This window comes from Tilletiopsis washingtonensis (genome assembly GCF_003144115.1).
Source record: "Tilletiopsis washingtonensis strain MCA 4186 unplaced genomic scaffold FA09scaffold_9, whole genome shotgun sequence".
NCBI classification, from domain to species: domain Eukaryota; kingdom Fungi; phylum Basidiomycota; class Exobasidiomycetes; order Entylomatales; genus Tilletiopsis; species Tilletiopsis washingtonensis.
Window position 1 is genome coordinate 254,739 of NW_020312006.1, and position 15,575 is coordinate 270,313.

At 66.9% G+C, this 15,575-nt stretch overlaps 7 protein-coding genes across 7 annotated transcripts; 3 read left to right on the forward strand and 4 right to left on the reverse strand.

The window, feature by feature from the left end:
- Positions 1–558: 558 nt before the first annotated feature.
- On the forward strand, positions 559–2,217 carry FA09DRAFT_296920 (YOR378W-like protein; the record flags this gene model as incomplete). The annotated part of the gene is made up of 4 exons (XM_025740184.1): positions 559–727; positions 786–1,715; positions 1,779–1,940; positions 1,997–2,217. The coding sequence occupies 4 exons, from the start codon at positions 559–561 to the stop codon at positions 2,215–2,217; spliced, it is 1,482 nt and encodes a 493-aa protein (XP_025598733.1).
- A 741-nt stretch (positions 2,218–2,958) lies between these two features.
- Positions 2,959–4,004, reverse strand: FA09DRAFT_265166 (hypothetical protein). The gene has a single exon (XM_025739761.1). It carries the CDS (start codon positions 3,799–3,801, stop codon positions 3,157–3,159), a length of 645 nt encoding a protein of 214 aa, XP_025598734.1. The 5' UTR covers positions 3,802–4,004; the 3' UTR covers positions 2,959–3,156.
- Positions 4,005–4,961: 957 nt separating this feature from the next.
- On the reverse strand, positions 4,962–5,824 carry FA09DRAFT_338320 (hypothetical protein; the record flags this gene model as incomplete). The annotated part of the gene is made up of 3 exons (XM_025744089.1): positions 4,962–5,432; positions 5,508–5,664; positions 5,769–5,824. The coding sequence occupies 3 exons, from the start codon at positions 5,822–5,824 to the stop codon at positions 4,962–4,964; spliced, it is 684 nt and encodes a 227-aa protein (XP_025598735.1).
- A 221-nt stretch (positions 5,825–6,045) lies between these two features.
- Positions 6,046–8,281, forward strand: FA09DRAFT_360191 (hypothetical protein). Its single transcript, XM_025745202.1, has 5 exons — positions 6,046–6,125; positions 6,186–6,491; positions 6,559–7,736; positions 7,794–7,871; positions 7,927–8,281. The coding sequence occupies exons 1-5, from the start codon at positions 6,105–6,107 to the stop codon at positions 8,027–8,029; spliced, it is 1,686 nt and encodes a 561-aa protein (XP_025598736.1). The 5' UTR covers positions 6,046–6,104; the 3' UTR covers positions 8,030–8,281.
- On the reverse strand, positions 8,089–11,348 carry FA09DRAFT_329512 (cytochrome P450). Its single transcript, XM_025742209.1, has 10 exons — positions 10,588–11,348; positions 10,011–10,049; positions 9,831–9,956; positions 9,609–9,771; positions 9,407–9,552; positions 9,272–9,352; positions 8,928–9,217; positions 8,714–8,872; positions 8,544–8,659; positions 8,089–8,489 (listed from the first exon to the last, which is right to left on the reverse strand). Exons 1-10 carry the CDS (start codon positions 10,918–10,920, stop codon positions 8,176–8,178), a joined length of 1,767 nt encoding a protein of 588 aa, XP_025598737.1. The 5' UTR covers positions 10,921–11,348; the 3' UTR covers positions 8,089–8,175.
- Positions 11,349–11,548: 200 nt separating this feature from the next.
- On the forward strand, positions 11,549–12,788 carry FA09DRAFT_265177 (hypothetical protein). The gene has a single exon (XM_025739762.1). It carries the CDS (start codon positions 11,755–11,757, stop codon positions 12,697–12,699), a length of 945 nt encoding a protein of 314 aa, XP_025598738.1. The 5' UTR covers positions 11,549–11,754; the 3' UTR covers positions 12,700–12,788.
- A 1,237-nt stretch (positions 12,789–14,025) lies between these two features.
- FA09DRAFT_334097 (hypothetical protein) lies at positions 14,026–15,036 on the reverse strand (the record flags this gene model as incomplete). The annotated part of the gene is made up of 4 exons (XM_025743714.1): positions 14,026–14,125; positions 14,218–14,462; positions 14,573–14,686; positions 14,746–15,036. 4 exons carry the CDS (start codon positions 15,034–15,036, stop codon positions 14,026–14,028), a joined length of 750 nt encoding a protein of 249 aa, XP_025598739.1.
- Positions 15,037–15,575: the final 539 nt, after the last annotated feature.

Here is a 15,575-nt window from a genome sequence, read left to right on the forward strand (position 1 = left end):
CAGCGGCTGTTGCAGGTACGTCTGCCAGTCAGCGTCCGAGACGAGGACAGCAGGTGCTCGGGCGTGTCGCACCATGTCGCTTGCGGCACCGAGCGACGGATCTGAGAGACGGGCACACCTCGGTCCGGAGTTAAGGAGGGACGAGCGTGTTGCTCGCGCGCCCATCTGGGAAAGGGCGCCGCGGCGCGAGCGGCGCGCGGCCTCCACAGCAGCAAAAATCCCTGGCGGAAGAACCGCGAGCCCTTAAGATCAGCACCCGCCGCTTCATCCGGACCCTCGCTTTGCTCCGCACCACCACCACCATCGTCGCTCGGCTCACCCAGCACACCTTACTCGTGCCGGCCGCTCCGCACACCAGCCTCTCTGCTCGGCACGTCGTCGTCTGCCGCCATGGCGGTTGCGAGCAGCGAGGCCTCCACGGGCGTGTCGCGCTCGCAGGAGCATCTCGAGGGCGCTGGGCGGCATGGGCGGGCCGCTACGCCGTCCGATGTGCCGCTCGAGGATGCACAGCCCACGGCAGGCGCGATCGACGACTCCTCGCCGTTCCTCGGCGTGCACATGTCGCTGCCGCGCGAGATCATCTTCCTGCTCCTCATCACCTCCACCCAGCTCCTGACGCAGGCGGCACTGGGACAGAACATCGCGCCACTGCATGTCATTGGCGCTTCGTTTGGAGTGAGCGATGCTGGCCAGCTCAGCTGGACGGCGGCTGCGTATAGCTTGACTGGTGAGTCGAGCGCCAGCTGCCGCACCCAGGGCCAGAGGTTGACGCACGCGGCTCGCAGTCGGCGCCTGCATCCTCATCGCTGGGCGCCTTGGTGACGTGTACGGCCATCGTCGACTCTTCGTGATCGGCTACGTCTGGTTCTCGCTCGGGTCACTCGGCTGCGGGCTCTCCTCGTACGCGCCGACGATCATTCCCTTTGACGTTTTCCGCGCCATCCAGGGCATCGGGCCCGCGCTGCTCCTGCCCAATTCGCTCGCCATTCTCGGACGCACGTACCGCAACGGCCCACGCAAGGCGCTTGCCTTTGGTCTGTACGGCGCCTGTGCGCCAAGCGGCTTCATCGTCGGCGCTGTGTTCGCCAGTCTGCTCGCCGAGACGGTAGGATGGCAGTGGGCGTACTACCTGCTCTGCATCCTCTGCGCCGCGCTGGCAGTCGGCACGCTGCTCGTCATTCCCGCAGACGAAGTCGCGCCGCCTCGTCTTTCGCTCAAGCACGCTTCTCGGACGCTCGATCTGCCCGGCGCCCTGCTTGGCGTTCTCGGCCTCTGCTTCGTCAACTTCGCCTTCAACCAAGCGCCGCTCGTCGGCTGGGACACCTCCTACGTGCTCGTCTTTCTCATCCTCGGCCTGCTGCTGCTCGGCGGCTTTCTCTTCATCGAGCCTCGCGTGGGGCACCCGATCTTGCCCTACCACACCTTCTCCGGCTCGACGAGCTTCGTGCTGGCGTGCCTCGTCGGCGGCTGGGGCTCGTTTGGCGTCTGGGTGTTCTACTACTACCAGCAGATGACGCTCGAGGGCGCCAACGGCCTGCTCATCACAGCTCGCGCCTCGCCAGTCTGCTTTGCGGGCCTAGTCGCTGGCCTGGCGACGGCAGCGCTCTTCCATCGCGTGCCGCCGAGCGCACTGCTGCTCATCTCGATGCTCGGCTTCTTCGTGGGCAGCGCCGTCATGGCGTTCCGGCCCGTCGGCCAGATCTACTGGGGTCAGGGTGAGCCATGCGTGCCCGTGTCATTCTCCGCTCGCAGCCTTGTCTGACCTTTCTTCTGGCCAGCCTTCGTCTCGACACTCCTCACGCCGTTTGGCATGGACATTTCCTTCCCGGCGTCGACGCTCATCCTCAGCAACAGCATGCCGAAGGAGCACCAGGGCCTGGCTGCCTCCATCGTGGCCACGTTCGTCAACTACTCGATCTCGATCGGCCTCGGCATCGCCGGTGAGTTGCCTTTCGCTCTCCAGCCACGTCACTGCCTCTGACTGAGACGCTCGCAGGCACAGTCGAGGTGCACACGAATCGCAACGGCACCGACGAGCAGCGCGGCTTCCGAGGCGCCACCATCGCCGGCGTCGTCATGGCGGGCATCGCCGTGCTGACGGCCGCTGCGTTCTTCGCCTCGCAGTCGCTGCACTCGTCGAGGGAGCGCAGAGCGGAGAAGCAGAAGGAAGGAGAGAAGGCGACGCACGCTGAGAAGAACGATGCCGGGACGCCATAGTCACACGAAAGTCACGACGTAATGCCACACATAGACGCCCTCTCCACTACTCTCCGTTCTCGGCGTGGAAAGGCGAACGAGGCCTCGAGTGGAAGTCATCGTATGAGCTTCTTCGGCGGCTGGTCAGCGCAGGTCATCGGCTTAGAGAGCGATGGACGTTGACATGGGCGAGAGCGGCGAAGGAACGTGACACGTGTGCAGCTGAAGAAGAAGGAGAAGCGTCCGGCGACGTCCACGAGGCGCCTCGCGCACCCAGCCAGCGCGAGGTCCGCGAGGCGTGACGAGCACGAGCACGAGCACTCGCCGAGCGAGTGCGATGAGCGTGGCGCAGCGAGCAATGCGTTCGATGCGACGCAGAGCCAGCGTCGCTCTCGCTGCCCAGCTAGCAGCGGCGTGGGATGCTCGACGCGAAGGCGGGTCCGAGCAGGGCTTGCGTCTCACTTAAGGACGGCATGCTAAGTGAGACGCGAGGCCACGCACGCGGCCTATGCTCTCAAGTAGGCCGCGTGCGTGGCCTAGCCTCGAGCTCGAGGCTCAGCTGTCCGAACGGCGAGCTTGCTCTGTCGCTCAGGCGAGGACGAGTGCGTGGAGCAGCGATCCACGTCGCCGGCGACGCGGAAGATGCACCTGAGCAGAGCTGGCCTGTTCAATTCCAAACAGGCCAGCTCTGGCGCCGCGCGCGCATGCCGGCGCGACGTCGCGCCGCGGCGGCGGCCCGAGAGCGTCAGCGCGCTGCCTTTTCCACCACCACATCCTTTGCTCTTCGCCGTCGCGGCGTCATCTCCTCCTTCTCTGCCCCGACCGCACGCGTGCAGCATCACGCATGCTCAGCAGCAGGCAGTGGGCAGCATCAGCCAGCAAGCGAGCAGCTTCACACCGTCACACACCTCGCAGCCCGAGCGCAAGCGCGCTGCGCCTGCGCTCTGCCAGCCGCCCTCTTCAAGATGGTCGAGGCCAGCGGCACCTCGTCTGTCTCCGTGAGTGCGTTCCGGGAACGTACTGAAGGACGCTGCTGCAGTGCCCGCCTGCGAGTCGCCTCGGCGCGGAAGTGCACCGAGGGCGATCGAGGCGAGGCGCGAGCGTCCGCCGCTTCGATCTTCGAAGCGGCGAACGCTCGAGCGCGCCGCTCGATGCCGTTCGCGTCTCGCCACGACCTCTGCTCTGCATCGTCTCCTCCTCCTCCTCCTCCTCCTCCTCCTCCTCCTCCTCTTCCTTCTTCTCCTCCTCCTCCGCCACCTTCTCGCTCTCTTCCACCTCCTCCGCCTCGTCCTGCACCCGACGCCGACGCCGGGCCAGCGCGGCAAGGCAGCCGCAGCGCAGCGAGCGCCGCAGCCAGGCAGCGAAGCAGCGAGCACCCATCCTCTCCACCGCCGCCTCTTCTTCGTCATCGTCGTGCGCAGCTCGAATGCCATGCGTCACACTTCTCCTCGTCGTGCATCGTGCGCCGCCTGTGCCGTCGGCGACGCGCTCGGCGCCAGGCAGCAGGCAGCGCCGCGCCGCGCGCAAGCCAGCATCGCTCGTTTTCCGCCAGCGCCGCAGCGCCGTGACAGCGTCACGGCGCACCGAGAGGCGCAGAGTCAGCATCAGGCAGTAGGCAGTATCGATGTCGGGGCAGCGTCGTCATCGCGGCGCCTCCTCGACGTCGCGTCGCGGCTGCAGCGTCGTCGTCATCATCGGTGAGCTTTGCGGCGTGGCACGCGCGGCACGCTGCATCGCTCGTTTTCCGCCAGCGCCGCAGCGCCGTGTCAGCGCCACAGTGCACCCAGAGGCGCAGAGTCAGCATCATACAGCAGGCAGTATTGATGTCGGGGCAGCGTCGTCATCGCGGCGTCTCCTCGACGTCGCGTCGCGGCTCAGCGTCGTCGTCATCGTCAGGCAGCTTTCTGCACGCGTCGCTCTTCTTCACACAGTCAGATAGTCACACAGTGTTGAGCGCAGCGATCAATTGAAAGCTAAGGGTCTGCCTCCCTCTCAACTTGCCTCGCACTTATGGCTTCGGTGCGGGTCAAGGCATGTGATCAAGGCGGAGCGAGAGAGACAAGAGAGAAGAGCCGACTCGGACGGGTGTGGACAAGAGGGGGCGCAGCGGGCTTGGGGCAGTATTGTGAGTGTCGCGGAGCATGTTCTTCGGACTTCAGATCAGGCTTTTCGACGGCGGCTCGCTCAGACACTGGACTTGGAAGGCTTCGGGTATGCCCCCAAGGCCCAGGACTTTGAGAGTGTCTTAGGGAGCGAAGGCAGGAGCTGTGATGCGGAACGGCTAAGGCGAAGGCGAACGCTTGTGACACGAGGGCAGACAGATCCACAGGAAGATGCAAAAGAGGCGGGCATGTGCCTTCGCCCCCGAGGCAAAGAGTGAGGGACTGCGCATCCGGCCCGAGGGGAGACCCTCGAGCCGTTATGCTTACACCGCTGCGAGAGGGGCCCGACCCTTTTCTCTCTCGCTCCTGTCGGAGCGAGGCGAGTGCCTTTGGCAGCCTCTCTCCACCCTGATTGCCTACTGCAGCCACTGCTTCACTTGGCCACCCTCGCGCGTGCGATGCCTCCGTCGCCGCTCCTGCACCAAGTCGCGTGCCCCGCTCCCTTCGTTGCCCTCGCCGTTCCTGCCTCAGGGGGCCGTCTGGCCTGTACCTTGTGCAGCGTCCTTGCTCGCCGTCGCCTTATGCCGTCACCTCTGCCCTCCGTTCACGTTCCGCTTCTCTTGCCCCGCGCCATTTGCCTGCGCCCTGCGACGCCTGAGCTGCTCAAGCGCGCACCGGGCGTGATCGCCGCGGCTTGCGAGTCTTCGGCGGGCTCAGGCCCATGCCGAAGAAGAACAGGTCGAGGTCCGTCTCCTCTCTTACCGTCTTCATCACCGGGTTCATCTCCGTCTCCTTCATCTCCGTGCGGTAGTTCCAGAGGGCGCTATGCAGCCAGCCGGACTCCTTGATCTTCCCCTCCCACAAGCAGCCGTGGCGATCCTGCCGATGCCGCCGCCGGCGCTCGGCCGCCCTCCAGCCCTCCCATGCTTCCAGCGTCCGAAGCTCCCTGTCCATCTGCAGCTTCTGGTGCAGGCCGAGCTCCGCACTTGCACGCTGCACCCGTGCTGCTGCCTTCCGTGCGCGCTTGTGCTGCGCAGCACGCTCCTCCTGCCGTGCGCGCTCCGCTTGCGCCGCACGTTCTGCAGGACCCGGCACTGCTGCCGTCGCCGTCGCCGCGCGCAATGGCCGGCGCTCCTTTTGCGCGCGCGGGGGTCTCATGAAGACATGAAGTGAGATAAGAATAGTAAGAATAGGGGATAAGATAGGTACACCAGCCGCGAGCGGCGAGGCAGAGAGGGGGATGGGGCGCGCCGCGGTGGTGCGCGACGCGACGCGCGCGGACGCGAAGAGCGTGGTGGGAGTCGGGAGGAGCACCTGCTGAGCGACGGGCTCGAAGCTGGTGCTGATGTGCAGTGTCGGAGCATGCCTGAGAGGCGGAGAGAGCGTCAGCACCGCGCGGCTCGCGGCATCCATCCGCACGATGCGGCTCGAGAGCGCGTCGAGCGGATGGATGCATCCGCAGCGACGCACACTGGCTCGGGCAGCAGCAGCGCGAGCAGCGCGCCGTGCGTGGCGGTGCGCTGCATGCTGGCCAGCAGGAGGTTGAGAGAGAGGGCGAGAACGGCTACGAAGGGCAGCATGGCGGATGGAATGCGGATGGGAGGTGGTGGGGGTGAAGCAGGGGCACGGCGCTCGCGGCGCCTCGCTTTATGCGGCGCCGCGGCGGCGCGCTCAGCCCCTGAGCGCCAGCGCGCGCGCGCGCGCCGCGAGCGCGCCGACGCGACGTGGCTCTCTCGACCACGTCCTCCCCTCGTCCGCGCCTCGCACTCCGCGCGCACGTCTGCGCCTGCTGGCCCTGCACGCAGCATGCTGCCCGCAGACGACAGCGTGCGTGCAGGCCTCGCCGCACCGCTCCGCCGACGCAGGCGCTGACTCGTCTCGCCGCAGTTCGCCAAGCAGCAGGCGCTCGCAGCCGCGCGCACCGCCGCCGCCCAGGCCCGCCTCGCCGAGGAGCGCGCCGCCAAGGAGGCCGCAGCACGTGCCGCAAAGGCTGCCGCAGACGAGGCCGAGCGCCTCAAGGTGCGCCGCGAGCGCGAGGCGGCGCTGCTGCGCGAGACACGCAAGAAGGACGAGGAGCGCGCGCGCAGAAAGGCAGATGAGGAGCGCGCCAGGCTCAGGGCGCTGAGGCAGGAGAAGGAGCGCAGGGAGGAGGAGGAGAAGATCAGGGGCACGGCGGAGAAGAAGGCAAAGAAGGTGAGTCGCATGCCTTGCCCAGCAGCCGAGCCAGCGGCATGCTGAGGCTTCGTCGGCCACGTCCCAGCCGGCTGCATCCTCTGAGCCTCGCGAGCGCAAGAGCCGGCCAGAGGGGCCGTCTGGCTCTCGCTCCGGCGAGCAGGTCGCGCTCACGCGCGAGGAGCAGCGGCGTCGGCGCGAGGCCGCCATCTTCGCTGCGCCCAAGAAGGCCAAGAGCGCGCCGAAGAAGGGGCCTGGCGTCATGGTGCCTGGCCGCAGCACCGAGGCCGCACGCATCCCTGCAGCGAGCAGCAGCAGCAGTGCGGCGCCGGCCAAGACGAGCTGGGAGATGAAGGCGCTCGGCACGAACCGCGTGGTGCATCGCAGCATCGACGAGATCGAGCGCGAGCACCGAGCGGCACGCGCCAACGACGTCGAGACGCTGCGCCGCGAGAAGGAGAAGCGCGAGCTGGAGCAGCAGGCGCTCGAGCGCAGACGCAAGGCCATGGAGCAGAAGCGCAGCCAGGCTGCGTCGCAGCTCTCGTCCGACCAGGCGACGCGCAAGTCGAAGGGCAAGCGCAGCAGCCAAAGCGGCAGCGGCAGCGAGTCGGACTCGGGCGCCGACAGCATGTTCGCTAGCTCCGACGACGAGAATCGGCGGCGCAAGGACGGCGCGAGCTCGAAGACGAAGCACAGCGTCTCGCCGCTGCCTTCGAAGGCGCCGCTCGGCAAGTCTGCTGCGCCGCCAGTCCGCCCACCAGTCCAGGTCGCTCCGGTCCGCTCCTTCAACGGCCGCAACCCAGCCGACTTTCTGCCCGGCGCCAAGGTCAGCGCCGACTCGAGCATCCCTGCGCCAAAGAAGAAGAAGGTGCGCCCCGACGACAAGAAGCGGCGCAGCGACGAAGTCGAGCCGCGCAAGCGCAAGGTGCGCAGCGAAGACGAGGCAGGCAAGGAGGCCAAGCCTGCTCGCAAAGAGACGCCGCGCGAGAAGTTCCTGCGCGAAGAGGCGGAGCGCAAGGCCAGTCGCTCGCCGTCTGCCTCTGCCAAGGCGAAGGCAGCACCATCGGCGAGTCGGCCGAAGGGCAAGTCGACGCAGTATGCAGAGAGCGACGAGGAGAGCGACGAGAGCGAGAGCGAGCTGTCGGAGAGCGAGGACTACGAGACTGAGTCGGAGTCGGAGGAGGAGCGGCGACCGGGCAAGAAGCGTCGCTCGGAGAAGGTGGATCGCGCCATGATCTGGGAGGCCATGGGTCTTGATCGCAGCAAGTGAGTGTCGCACCGAGCTCATCATGCTACGCTTCAGCTCACCGCTCGATTCCTCAGGTACGCCGACCGCGACGTCGACAGCGACGACGACATGGAGGCCGGCGCCGCAGACGTGTATGCCGAGGAGCTGCGCAGGTGAGCTTGCGCTCGCGACGACCACTCCTTGGCGCTGCTGACGTCTCTGTCCCAGCGCACGCCAGGCGCAGAAGGAGGACCGCGAGGAAGAGGAGCGCGAGCGGCAGCGCGAGAAGGAGAAGGCGGCGCGCAAGAAGGAGCGCGAGAGGCGGCATTGAGCAGCACACAGGTACAGGCACGACTTTCACTCATCATCACCGTCATCAATCAACACGCAGCGATAATCAGATCAAGTGCTTCTCTTCTGTGACTTCGTCGACGACCAGGGAACGAACGGCGAGGGAGCCAGCACCCTCGAGCCGGATCAGGCAGTGATGCCTCCGGCACGCTTGCGGATGCGCGCCGTGTTCGTCGGCCCGACGCTCGTGCGGTTCATGGCGTCGCCCGGCACGAGCTCGTCGCCGTCGAGCACGACGTCGTAGTGCGCGAAGAGGATGCCGGTGATCATCTTGAGCTCTGCGATGGCCAGCTGGCGGCCGGGGCAAGCCCATCGGCCCAGGCCGAAGGTGATGAAGGCTGCATCGCCAGTCACGGCCGCCTTGACGCCGACCCACTGACGCCCGTCGAAGCTTGCGCCCTTGCCGGCGGCGCCGTCGCCTAGCTCGTGGGCTCGCTTGACTGCATGCTGAGCGTCAGCTGTCGAGCACGGAAGCAGCGAGACGCTGCACTCACTGTAGGGCGCGACGAGGGCATCCTTCGGAATGAGGTACTTGCCGACACGCACCGGCTCAGTCGTGTAGCGCACGGGCGCAAAGAGCGAGCTGTTGGTGCGCAGCACCTCGCGAATGCTGAAAGACCTCGAGCGTCAGCGATGGCAAGAGCGACAGGCACGGGCGACGCACAAGGAGTCGAGCTTCTCGCTGCGCCGCAAGCCCTCGAGGCCCAGCACGCTCTTGCCCTCGGCGTCCGTCTCGAGGACCTCGTCGAACTCGGCGCGGATCTCGTCTATGTACTCGGGCCGCTTGGCGAGGTTCGCGATGCACCACACGGCCATCACGGCGCTGCACAAGTCCACAGTCAGCGGAGAGGCGCAGGGCGAGCTTCGACGCTGCTCACCTCTGATGCACCGAGGCAAAGATGATGCCGAGGCACACGACGGCGCACCAGACGAAGTTGAGGAAGCTCAGCTGGTCGGTGACACGGTTGCGATGCCGCGCCGCCAGCAGGTCGAAGAAGGGCGCAAATGCTGTCGAGTCGACGTCCAGGCCGGCGTTGAGGTGCGACTCGCGGTTGCGCCACAGCAGCGGCACGATGGAGAAGAAGAACTGCGGCACGATCGTGAAGCAGATGGCGCCGAGCGTCGTCTTGAGCGACCAGAGCGCCGGTGCCCATGCCCAGCCGTGCGTCTGACAGTGCGAGGTGAGCAGAGAGCGAAGCAGCAAATACGTCGTGCAGCTCACGTTCTCGTAGATGCCGCTCAGGTCCGCAATGGCGCCGACGACGGCCATGAAGCGCTGCGTCATCTTCTCGTCGAGGTAGCGCTGCATGATGCCCTGTCAGCCCGGCCCTTGAGACCCCAAGAGCAGCACGCTCACCTCGCCGAGGATCAGCACAACCATTGCGCGTGCAATGCCGCGATGCACCCAGCTGTAGAGGTTCTCGATCACGACCTCGCTGGCCGCTCCCGCAGTGGCATGCTTCTCGAAGAGCTCCTCGACTTCCTGCACGAAGATCGGCGACACTGGGAGCGAATGAGCTGTCAGATGCAGCCGAATGCACCACTTGTCGACTGCTTACCCTTGTCGACGACTGCGTTAAGCCGTGGGTTGATGCCGTCCTGCACCAGGCGGTCGAGCTCGCTGACGAAGGTGCCCTGCTTGAACCAGAGCATGAAGCGCATGTGCAGCATCCGCGTCACGGCCTCCTCGAAGCTGAAGCGCTGCGAGTCTGTCAGGACATCCTGCGGGTCGGGCATGGTCAGTCACAGCACTGAGGCGCCGCGAGAATGCTCTCGCTCACCTTGACGTGCTGGTAGTCGACGACATACTCGAGGCGTCCGTGGCGCGGCACGACGATGACATCGCCGTGCTCCTCGAGGGCGCGAGCATAGGCCTCGTGTCCGGCTTCCGACAGCTGGATGTGGCGCTGAGATGCCTAATATCAGCGATAACCCTGCCTCGCACTGCATCCTGCACTCACTGGGATCGTGACGACAGGCGGAGCTGGGATGTGCGAGAGCTGGCGAGCAGGGCGTGAGCATCAGACTCGCTCGGACAGCGCTGCCTCCGGGCTGCTCGCCGCTGGTGGGCGGCCGCGAGTTCCACGACGTCGCAGCCAGCGAGCTCTATGGCAGCCCTAATTTCGCTGGGCTGCCGCTGAAGGTCGTCATGCTTGACGCATGGCTCGCCTCGCTGCTGCAGCTTGCTGGCCTAGCTGAGGATCCGAGACATGCTGCGGCTGAGTCCGGCGGCGTGCCCACGCTTGTGCGGCGGCGCGGCGTGCGAGCTGCAGCAGCGAACGCGCCGCGGCGGCGGACCGGCCGGCATCCCTCGGAGCCGCGCCGACGCGCCCGCCGCAGCGAGCGCTGCCTCTTGTGCTCGCTTTCGGAGCCGCACAGGGTCGTGGCGAAGCGAGCAGAGCCTGCGTCCCACCACCACCTCCAAGCAGCCGCAGCGCACAACGCTCACGCCACTCCGGCGCACCGAGCAAGCCCATCGATGCGCGAGTCGCAAAGTGGGACCCTCCTGGGAGCAGGGCGGCGGCGTGACGCACTCACCTTCTCGCCGGCGTGGGAATGGCCCAGGTGACGTCGAGCCGTCTTCGATCGACTTGACAGCGCCTGCAGGGCCGCTCGTGAGGCGCCTCGGTGCGTCCAGACGGCGGAGAGGAGCAGCAGCGCGAGCGCCACGCCGAGTGCGGCGAGCAGCGGCGGCGAGAGGCGCGGCGCCGCCTCCGAGGGGCTGGTGAGTCGCGTCAGGGCGAGTGGCGCAGCCGGCAGGGGCGTGCAGCGGGCGAGCTTCATGGCGGCGGGCGAAAGGGCGGAGGCAGAGAGGGAGCGCAGACGGGAGGAGGTGGCGAAGACCTGCTCGGAACGGGCCAAGCCGAGCATCTTAAGCCTTCTCGTGGATGTTGGCCTTGCGCTGCGGCGTTCTTCGCGAGTCGTGCTGTTCGCTGGCGATCGGTGAGCAGGGGTGGGTGGATAGGGGGTCGTCGCTCGGTGCCGCAGAACCTTATATCCCCTCTGGCAGTCGGCCTGCCTCTGGCTCCTCGTGGCGAGGGTGCCTGGGCGGGCGCAAGCACCTGGGAAAGCCGTATCAGATGGGCCCTCCTCGAGCAGCAGGCCGCCGGCATCGAGGCAGAGGGGCTAGCTCGGGTAGATACTCCCAGGACTGGCTCAGGGACGATGCACTCGAGTGGCGCACATTGCCCTCGCTTGCGCCCCGACGCTCGCCCGTTGCCGCAGGCCTGCCTCGAGGAGACGCAGCGGGCTCGGGCGCTAGGGGCCGCCTCGCTCCTTCAGGCGGAAGGTAGCCCACTCAGGCCATGCCGTGCACAGGCACTTGCGACCGTCCTGTGGCGAGGCGGGCGAATTTGCCGCCTTGCCCTTGGCGTCGAGGTGGGCAAGATGTGCCTTTCCGGCTGCTGCATCCCGGAGCCGGGCGCGTGCAGCGCTCGCCCTACTGCTGGCCTTCTTCCTTGCTCGAGCGCTGCGCCCGGCTCCGGCCTCTTCTGCTGCACTAAGCTCTACATTGCCTGACAGCTATGCTTGCTGCAGACCGACGACATCCCGACCCGCGGCAGACGCAGGCACCAGACGGCTCAGACTGCCCTGCACGGCGCAGCGAGAGGGCCAGAAGACAAAGGAAGGCCGCACCTCGGCTGCGCCGCCCGGGTCCCTACGCATCACTGCAGCGGCAGCCAAGAGAGAAGGACCAAGGCCAGCATGAGAGCATGCACAGCGGAGTCGTCGTCTAGCTGCCCTCATGCGCTCGCATGCCAGCTGCTGCTCTTGCCACGGACGGCAGCGCTGTGCCCAGGTGCATGCTCAGGTGCAGGGCCACATGCGCAGAGCGCTGCTCCACATGCAGCGGCCCATGCGGCGCGGCCAAGCCCAACGACCTGCCGCTGCGCCGTCGTGCGTCCTCATCGGGCGCCGGCGCAGCTTTACGAACTCCTTCCGAGCCCGTCTTGGGCTGGCGGCTCCGGAGCGTCTTGCTCTGCAGCTGCACGGACCACGCCCCAAACGCGGCGGCAACCTTCCCGACGCGCTCGCTGCGCCGCGGCACAAGTCCGCGCACCCGATTCGCGCGCTTCCCGTTCCCAGCACGGCAGCAGCGAGCGGCGTACTGCGTCGTCGGCGTCGAGCGGCTGGTCTTTGCGGCCAACCTGCGAACCTGCAGCTGGGCAACGGGTGCGTCCGCCCGGGCACGGCGCAGCTGTCGAAAGGGCGGTGACGCACGAGCTCTCGCGAGGCGGATGGCATGCCGGCTTGCGGCAGCACAACACTGCACCCGAGCCGAACGTGCACCTGTGCTGGCTACTCCGCCGCTGCGCATCCGCCTCATCGAGCGCTCTGCGCTGCTTCGCTTGCGCTCGCATCCCGGCGGCGCAGCACCCGTCTTGCCTCGGCGACGTCGCTCTCTGCTCGGCAGGACGAGCAGCCGGCATGGGAGCCCTTGAGGCTCGGCGAGAGGCACGCGACGCGTCATGCAGCAAGCGCAAGCGCGTAAAGAGCGACCCGAGCCGGCCGCAGCGCAGCGTCAGGCGCCCCATCGGTATCGGCGCCATCGGCCTCTCGGCCGCAGCGGCGCAACGCCGAAGCAAGAGCAGCAGCAGGCAGCATCCAGCGGCCAAATCGACGCAGCCACCCGGCGGATCCGGGTGCTGAGCGTGGGAAGAATGCTCGTCCTCGCTTGGCCGGCCCGTCAAGCATCCCATGCCGGCTTGGCAGCCCAAGTGCGCATCCACGGCTTGCGAGCAGCAAGAGCGACGCTGCTCTCGTCGGATTTCCCGCTCCGCCAGGGCCGTCTCACGCTCCTGCAACGGCGTCATGGGCAGCGGTAGCGTCAAACCTTAAAGTTCGCTGCCGGTGCCTCCTCGAGAGCAGGAGATTCGCACGAGCAGGAGAGCTTCGCTTCATGCATCCGCTCACCCGCGCCGGCCCGTCTGCTGCTTCGCGCCGGGTCAAGAAGGCCAGCACAAGACCAGACCGCCCTTCTCCGAAGCCGTGCTCCATCCACCTCCACAAGGTGTCGGGCTCGCATCCGCGGCGGCAAGGCCGGCTTCGGCAGCAGCTCGCGCCGTCGGAAGCTCCTTCGTGGAGCGGTGCGCAGCTGCTCTTGAGGCGGCTTCGCGGCGAGCGAGCGGCCAAGCTTTGCCATCCGCGAGCTTCCGAACGGACGCAGGAAAGAGAGGTATCACTCGGCTCGTGACTCGGCAGCCGCAGCAGCAGGCAAGTCAGAGTGCGGGTCCGCGCGCGGATCCAGGTGCTCTACGCCACACACGCATAGCGTGGGGCCTCAGCATGAGCGCGACGTTGAGCCGACTCTGTCGCCGGCGTGGTGCAGACGCTCGACGAGCGCTATTCAGCGCATGACGTCCGTCCAGAAGGTCCGCTTGTCATGCAGCGGAAGCACGAGCTGCTGAGCGCACGTCTTCCCACGCGGCTCCGCACCGGCCCGGAGCCGCTCTTCAAAGGAATGCTTTCACATGAAGTAGCGACGCGGTGCATTGCTCTGCGCTGCGTAGCATTCATGGCATCTCAACGACGAGCTAGCGGCATCCTGTCGTAGCGTCGAAGCCGTCGGTAGCGTGCGGAACGCTGGCGGCGAGCGTAGTGTGCCCCAGGGTCGCATGATGATGAGCAAGCCCTTGCGTGCTTGCGTGTGGTGCGCAAAGCTTGGCGCGCGATCGCAGAGCGGCTCGTCAAAGCGCTCTCACGTGCGTGCGAAGCAGCACGGGCAAGGGTTCGCAAGGCTGGTGAGGCCTTGGAAAGCCATGCGCTGTTGGTGCTGCGATGGCGGTCCGTGTGGGTGTCGGATCGCGCCTGCTCAGGTGGCAGCGCAGTTGCTCTCGTGCTAGAGCAGTCGAGTGCGGACGATCGGCTGCGCTGCAATCTCGGCAGCACGACTCTGTGCGCGGCACAGGCGATGGAGCCGGCAGGCGTCTCGAGCGAGATGAGCCCATGGTGCGCTCTCGAAGCTCGGCGAAGTCCTCAAGCAGAGACGAAGCGCTTGGCAAGCCGCGCGGCCGCTGCTCGCGGTCCGTGGTCCGAGCTAGATGAGGACGACGAGGAGCAGGACGAAGAAGAGCGCCTGTTGTAGCAAGCGATCAGCAAGGCTGCCTCTCGCAGCGCATCCTTCCCTTGCGATACGTGCGACTCACCACGACGAGCAACCACACACACCACCCTCCACAGCGCTCATCGCTCCTTCTCGCGAGCTCGTCCATGCGGCCCATGGCGCGCTTCAAGCGGCTCTGGCTCTGCTCCACCTCAGTGTCGAACGTCGTGACGAGCTCGACTTGCTCTGCAATCTCGTGCCCCATCGTCGAGGCTTGGTCCCGCAGCGTCGTGATGGAGCGCCCGATCATCGAGAGGGTGGAGTCTTGCTTTGCCAGCAGCGACTGAAGGATGGAGCCAGCGAAGCTCAGCTGAGTAGAGCAGACGTGCTACAGTGCAAACGCCGTCCTCCTCATCAAGAGCTCGACTTTACTCTCTGGCCATTCCCTCGTGCCCGACCGCCTCAGCTCGCGACACTCACCTGCTGCTGCTCCCGCTCGAAAGCCTCCACATCATCGTCTTCGGCCGCGCCCTCTTCCATATCAGCGCCTCGCGCTCCCATAGACGGTCTCGATCCCGCAGCGCGCGAAAGCCTCTGCGTGCGCACCCTGTCAGCCCGAGCGCGCCAGGTGCTACCCAGCCGCACAGACGCACCTGCCACTCCTCCTCGCACTCCTTCACGAACGCTCTCCTCCGTTCCAACTCCGCATGTTCCACACCAAAGCGTTCCGGCGTGCGTGCGACGACCACCACACTCTGCCGCACATCCTCAATGTCGGCCTGCAGCGCCTCGAGCGCATCCAGCAGCTCGTCGTGGGCGTTGCGCTGGGCGTCGCGCGCGGCGCCGGAGCTGCGGGCGCGCGAGAGCGCAGAGGCGCGCTCCGAGGCGCTGGCGAGCGCCTTGCGCAGGTCTGCGGCGAAGGTGTGGTAGGGGTCGCTGGACATGCTGGGCGAGGATGAGGGCGGTGAGGAAGGTGCTGCGCGCGCCTCAACGTCGCGCGTGTGTGCGCCCGTGCGCCGCCGTCGTGCAGCGGCCGCGTTCCGAGGCGCGCCTCCTGCTGCTGCCCACCCACCTCGGCGGCATCTGTCATTCTCGCACCCGTCACATCTGTGCAACTGTATGCTCACTGAAATCGAGATGAGAGCTCTGTCCACATATATTCAGCGGGTGGTCCAGGAGATGTCGCGGCCGGGCTGAGATGGCTGGCAGTTGCAGCCAGGGGAGGTACGCGTCAGGCCGTGTCAGGCTCTCTGGCGCCCTTTCTCGGCTCCGAATGCGCAACACTGCGATCTCGGATCGTCGTGCATCTCGACTGAGAGGCCAGACTAGCACAAAGCCAGCCGGCCAGCCTTTTGTATTCGCTGCGAGTCGCGGACTCGAGAGGGCATCGGCGTGGCTTCGACGGCATCGGAGCGCGGAGTTGGGCGCTGCAGACGCCGGACGCCGAGTGCGCCACGATCTGAGAAGATGGAGCAGTGTCCAC

Excerpts from the sequence above, each read along its gene's own strand:
- FA09DRAFT_360191 (XM_025745202.1), top strand. The coding sequence starts at position 6,105 with ATGCTGCCCGCAGACGACAGC. Across the intron at positions 6,492-6,558 it reads CGGAGAAGAAGGCAAAGAAG|CCGGCTGCATCCTCTGAGCC; the intron begins GTGAGTCGCATG and ends GCCACGTCCCAG. Across the intron at positions 7,872-7,926 it reads TATGCCGAGGAGCTGCGCAG|CGCACGCCAGGCGCAGAAGG; the intron begins GTGAGCTTGCGC and ends TCTCTGTCCCAG.
- FA09DRAFT_265166 (XM_025739761.1), bottom strand. The coding sequence starts at position 3,801 with ATGCTGACTCTGCGCCTCTCGGTGCGCCGTGACGCTGTCACGGCGCTG.
- FA09DRAFT_329512 (XM_025742209.1), bottom strand. The coding sequence starts at position 10,920 with ATGCTCGGCTTGGCCCGTTCCGAGCAGGTCTTCGCCACCTCCTCCCGT. Across the intron at positions 9,553-9,608 it reads TAACGCAGTCGTCGACAAGG|TGTCGCCGATCTTCGTGCAG; the intron begins GTAAGCAGTCGA and ends ATTCGCTCCCAG. Across the intron at positions 8,873-8,927 it reads TTTGCCTCGGTGCATCAGAG|CGCCGTGATGGCCGTGTGGT; the intron begins GTGAGCAGCGTC and ends GGACTTGTGCAG.
- FA09DRAFT_265177 (XM_025739762.1), top strand. The coding sequence starts at position 11,755 with ATGAGAGCATGCACAGCGGAGTCGTCGTCTAGCTGCCCTCATGCGCTC.